Source organism: Acyrthosiphon pisum, chromosome X, assembly GCF_005508785.2.
Source record: "Acyrthosiphon pisum isolate AL4f chromosome X, pea_aphid_22Mar2018_4r6ur, whole genome shotgun sequence".
In the NCBI taxonomy this organism is placed as follows: Eukaryota; Metazoa; Arthropoda; class Insecta; order Hemiptera; family Aphididae; genus Acyrthosiphon; species Acyrthosiphon pisum.
The window spans coordinates 60,429,361-60,435,926 of record NC_042493.1 but is presented as its reverse complement, the minus strand read 5'-3'; the positions used below and the strand labels follow the sequence as shown (position 1 = coordinate 60,435,926).

Here is a 6,566-nt window from a genome sequence, read left to right as displayed (position 1 = left end):
CCCCCCCCCCCCCCCTGGATCCGTCCATGGATGAGTAACGATAGGAGAAAAAGTGGTGCCAGAATGTTTTTCATTAAATACCAAGATCCACAGAGTGAGAAGATCCAAATATTTAATAACTAACCAAATAGAAAATGTTATTAATATAGATTAGAAGACTTTTAAGCCATTTTTGGAGTAATTATGAGTTTTTTCGCGTTCCATAGTATCTAACAAAAATTAAAGAAAGTTAGGTATATCTGAAATTTCATAAAATTGTTTATAAAGTAGTTTTTTCTCTATCTTGTTTGAAGGAGAAGATTGAATAATTGTACGTCAAAACAAATACTTAGCAGTTTGCACCCTTAGATCCAATCAACGCAGAATGTTTTTTTTATCTTATTTTACATCTGTAGTCGTAGGTATTTAGAGTTCATACAAATATCTGCATTTATTTTTCCTCATGAATTTAGCTTAACCCCATTTAGTTGTGCAGAGGATCTACTTATAATAAGCATTGTGTCTACTGTCGACGTTGTTGTCTTATTGCAGGTACAGTTTACTCATATTCTGTTTTTAAGATTGGTTGATAATAACGAAACATATAAAAAAATTTTTACTTATATATAATTTTCATACCCTGTTGTAAGGTTTACATCATCTTGATTATTTTCCACTGAAAATTTATAGTTGTAATGTAAATAGGTATGTAAATATGTATGTTAATAATATATTAATATTGTACATTTTGCTTTAAACATATAATTTGTGTAAAATACCTTGCTAAGAAAAAAAACTTAAGTTAGAAAAGTTGTGATTTTAATTCACATCTTGGAATCTGTGCCCATAACGTATAGTTAGGTATTCTACAGTTATTTAAAAACATACAATTATACTTATATGAGTTGAATTAAATTAAAGGTGATCAGTAGGATTCAATACTATTGAAAGACTAATAAAATTCTAATAGTAACTAATATCTAATGATATAGGTTTGCATCTTTACAATATTGTGTTGTTTTCAAGAAGGCTATCAGCTAGGTGTTGTCTTTGGTGTCTGGTCTCGATGCAGTGCCAAGGATCGGATATATCCCGATAGGTATAATATTATATTTGAGTTATTCAGTTATTATGTGCTTCACAGTCAGTTTGACCCCACAGACTGGGAACTTCTTCCTTGTACCCTAGTGTAAGTCGCGTATGTCAGATTCTCAATTGATTTAGAACAGATTCTTCTTTCCTTTTGTGGCGGTCGAATATTATAGAATGTTCAGGCCTTCGGTAACGTTCTGGAAGGATCGCACTGCCGCCGCCATCTCTAGAAGATTCGACAGTCTATATAAGCGCAAAAATCGTCGCTCCGTGCGGTCAGTCTACGTATCTTGTCTCGCCATCTCTTGCTTAAATTTCATTTATTAGCTCTTGTAATATAGTTGCAATATATTTGTAATCAGTATAACAGTAAAAGTGTTTATTTATTTACATCTACCTATTTTACTCGCTCATTGGTGACCTTGATGATAAACAAGTATGACCGAAGAAGAACTATATAATCAGTTGGAGATGTTACGCCATGAAAACGCTCGCCTTGCAGCACTACTGGCACAGCAAAATCCAACGGCTTCAGTAAATCGCGTTGCCATTAAGTTGCCACCTTTTTGGGCCGAAAGACCGAGTTTATGGTTCTTGCTGGTGGACTCGCAGTTTGCAATCTCGGGAATAACAAGTGAGGAAACAAAATTTAATAACGTTGTTGCTCAGCTTGATACGCGTTACGTGGCTGAAAGAGAGGATATTATTATTAATCCGCCGCCTACTGAACGCTGCAAACATTTGCGCACAAAACTTGTTGAACAGTTTTCTATCTCAGAAGGACGATATCAAACGGATTATCCATCGATGCGTTCGTTGTTATCGCTTTCGGCCATTCAAAAGTAAACATATTATGGCTGATTTATCACCCTCGCGTACTACAGTCTCGAATCCCTTCAAACAGTGTGGAGTAGACTATATATTGGACCATTCACCATATGCCTGTTTCAAGGCCGAACACGTGTATTCACTAATAGCTACCTAGCACTCTTCATTCGTCTCTTTACAAATGCTGATCATCTTGAGGTTTTAAGCGAATTGAGTACGGAAGAATTTCTTGCAACATTGCACCGATTTGTATCCCGACGTGGGGACCCTTCCACAATTATAAGTGACAATGAGACCGACTCTGTAGGTGCCAAAAAATAATGTGTGAACTGCACACATTCCTTCAGTCTACCCCTGTACAAGACAGGTACGTGGTTACTGCTTACAATAAGAGATTACTTGGCATTTCATACCACCAGATGCGTCCACATTTCGGAGGCTTATGGGAGGCCAATGTCAAGTTCTCTAAGTCTATCCTGAAGCTTATCACTGGCCATCAAGTCTATACGTCATTAGTCAGAGTCATCGCCACACATCTAAGTACACATGACAACATGGTGAGGGTTGTCACAATCCGCACTCCACACTCCACTGAAAAGACCCATTCTAAAGTTACCTATCAAATCTCAGTAAATCCTAGTTACCTAAACGTTCTTTTTTTTGAGATTGACGCTAATGGCGGGTGGTGTTAATTAATTGTTAATCATGTTGTTTGTTAATCCTGTTATCTGTTAGTCTTGTGTTATATCATTTATTATACATTATCATTCTCAACTTATTAGGTTGAACTGTGGTTACATCTAGATACGCCTATAAGCTGTTGTTTTAAGGTTATGTTCATATTTTACTATTATATTGTACCAATACGGTTTTTTTCAATACACACTTATTACAGCACGGACCGTTCATGCTGAATAAAAAGCATATTTTTCACAAACGTAGTGTTCTTTGTTTTTTATATACAATTGTCCAACACGTGTCAAGGTTACTCCAATGCTATAAAAAATAAGAGAGTAGACAACACAAAGTTTCACTGATGTTGGAGTCATGGATACTGGTAATATTGACAATCACGTCACACCAGCTAACCCAATCGAGGGCACAAACTTTTACCCATTCTGGAGTCATGTGGTAATATAAAATGACGATTGGAGTCACTGCCACGGTCGAGGTAGGGTATCCAAATTAAAAGGGAAGTCAATACCAGAGGCAGTACCCGTGAAAGTAGTGGACTATGTATGGCCACATAAGTAGTTAAGTACGTTAACGCTGGAAGAAAACCCAGGGTTCGTAACTCGGAAGACATGAAGTAAAAAATTCGAGAGGCCTCACGCTAAAAATATATCAGTCTTGAAAGTGGCACGAGATTACAACATGGCCACGATCCACACAAGCGAATGACAACAGTTAACGGAGTGTTTGAATCAAATAAGTAACAAACGGGAAGCATATTAGCATTATGTGGACGGTCTCGGCACCTATAAACCAATTGAAACTTTTGATTGGCCCATTTGAATTTCCGCGCGAACTTAATAATTTTATGTTATCACGCATAATATTATAACAATACACTATTATGTATACCAGCGGTTCCCAACCTTTTTTTCCTTCTGTACCCCTAAGCTTAATATTTTTCTAGATTGTACCCCTCTTTATATTTTTAAAAAATGTTCACATAACCACTCATTTAATTAAAAATAACAATAATATAATATAATGTAATAATTGTATATATTTTAATATTGAGTAATAAGACACATAAAAAAATTACTTATTTTACTTATTTAATAAACAAAAAATTGAAATGAAAATAATTAGTGAGATCCTTGACCTTGTTTCAAATTACATAATTTTTTAATATCAGGTTCAAATGATGCGAGATATAATCTTAAATCTGGAGCTGCATTTAGTTTATTTCTATACTTATTTTTAATAAATATATATGAAGAAAACGCTCTTTCGACCAACTCCGTACTAGTAAATGGCAATAGGAACTCAATTGCCTTGTCAGAGAGTCGCTCATATTCATTTCTAATATCTACCCAAAAATTAATAAGTGGTTTTCTTTTAAACTCACTTTTTAAAGTTGTGTCACATGAAAGTTCTATCAATTTTTCTTTTTCTACAATCGATAAAGATGTAGCTTTTTGAAAGAATTCTTCATTAAAAGGATTTGAAATCCAATTGTATTCTTCGTCAGGTTTGGAAAAGTATTTTTTGAATGATAATTTTAACCCTTCCAGATGTTCAATTATGTTTTTCTTAATTTCCCGAGACATAACTAGCTTATTTTCAGATAGAAAATTGTGTAACGTTTCAAATACCTCACGTTGGTCATTTTCAATACATACCCTCCAAAAATCTATTTTTTTAACCATTGATTTAATTTTATCCGAAACACTGAAAATTGTTACTGATTTTTTTGAAGTTCCAAATTTAAATTGTTTATTTGTAAAAAAATATCAGATAAATACGCAAGTGCCTGAAGCCAATTGCAGTCGTGTAATTTTGGAGATATTTGAAAAGAATGATCTTCAAAAAATATTTGGACCTCATGTCTTAGTTCGAATAAACGTGCAAGTACCTTGCCACGGGATAGCCACCTTACTTCTGTGTGAAAAAGTAAACTTGAATGAGGACTCATCATGTCTTCGTATAAAGCTTTAAATATTCTCGAATTTGTAGACCTTGCTTTTATAAAATTAACTAATTTAACTGCTTCATCAAGAACGACTTTTAGTTCCCCTGGAAGGTTTTTAGATACTAAACTCTGTCGATGAATACAACAATGACTCCAGTTTATATTAGGAACTATTTTCATAACGCGACCTCGAAGACCAGAATATATACTCGACATTGACTTTCCACCATCGGTACATAATCCACAACAATTGGACCAATTAATACTAATTTTTTTGAAGTAACAATCAATAGCATTGAATATATCTTAACCAGTTGTGCGTTCAGACAATAAATGACAAAGCAAAACATTTTCTTCGACTTCATTATTATTTAAGTACCTTGCAATAACAAGTAAAACTGCGAAATTGGTAACATCGATGCTTTCATCAACTTGAATAGCGAAAATTGTTCTGTTTTTTATTCTATCTATTACTATCAACTCAATATCTTCAGACATATCCTGAATTCGACGAGAAATTGTATAATTTGAAAGAGGAATACTGTTTATCTTTTTTACGTTCTCTTCTCCAAACATACAATGAACAGTATCTTTTATACAAGGAGAAATCAAATTTTCAGCTATTGTATGATTCTTACCACATTTTGCAATACGATAACTAATACGATAACTAGCTTCAATCGCGTTTTTTTAAACTTCATTGATTATAATTGAGATGTCGGTGTTATCATTGGTTATAGTATATAGTATTATTATTTTAATGTAATTATTATTGTCAAATGTTAATATAACACACAGTTATTTGTTAGTTGTTACTCCCCGTCCTGTGCAATACATCTCCGGTATTTCACATTTTTGATTTTCGTCTTTCGACTTCTTTGGTCATTGAGTGACTAGTGTATACACTATTCAGTATTCATACGCGCGTCTCTAAATTGTACGTAGGTACTATAATGTACGTAGAGTAATTATTGTATATTTGGTTTTTTACCATGGATGATTTTGCTATAAACAACTTAAAAGAACTGAAGATTCCGCAAAATATTGTTCAAGAATTTACAGGTAAGTTTCTTTAAACTAAATACAAACTAAATTAATATAACTATATAGATTAGTAGCTTATACGGACTAGAGTGTAATATATGATATTTAAACTTAAAATAAAACACAAAACAACTAGTGGTGACGGTCCATATGGAATGTTGGGCTATTCAATACATATATACATACGATTTACGCATAAATATATATATACGCACTCCTTACATACACAGGCGACACGTGCAACACATAAACAATATTCAACACCTCTCCGTTCAGATATTTAAGAAAAACAACATAATCAATTATCAGCGGCGCCAGATGACACCCTATATTATAAAAGCACAAATGCATTTTTACGTATATAATATACACATATATATATTATATTCTACGAGACCCCCTCGATAATTTTCCAATCAAGACGTTCGGTCAAAACAAAACAATAAATTACCAGTGACACCTTTGTCGCACCGCCTAAAATAAGAAAATAACATCACGTACACCGAAGCCACATTATATGTATAAGGACCCTACAGAATAGACTCGTCAGCAGTACCCATCAGAAGAAGACCCATGCACAAGGTCCACGCCAGTCAACTTCACGACACTCTCACACTACTGAACTAGTTGTCTCTATCAAGCAAATTCACATTGTTTATTTTTCCCCATTCACCTACCTATTAATCTTTAAAATCATAAAGTTCTGTGACTATCATCATATCATAATTCCGTTAAATACATTATTATTACACAATAATTGCACTTTGAACACGAACAAAGCAATATTTTTAGAATATAAGTATAGTAGTAAGAGCTCATTTAACTTAAATTACATTCGGATGGTGATTTGACTATATGTACTCTTGTCACGAATGTAGGGATTCTAAGAGCTGTCTTCATGGTATAAATGTGTAATAATAAATGTTCATCACTGTAAATTACATTCGGTTGGCGAATTGACTATATGTACTCTTGCTACGAA

At 33.7% G+C, this 6,566-nt stretch overlaps 1 protein-coding gene across 1 annotated transcript in view; it reads right to left on the bottom strand.

Annotated features, from left to right (window-relative positions):
* The window catches only part of LOC107882971, a 37,946-nt gene that overhangs the window by 2,030 nt on the left and 29,350 nt on the right, over positions 1–6,566 (bottom strand). The window contains exon 14 of the mRNA XM_029487867.1: positions 619–655. Within this exon, the coding sequence (XP_029343727.1) occupies positions 619–655 (37 nt within the window). The remainder of the gene's footprint in view (positions 1–618; positions 656–6,566) is intronic.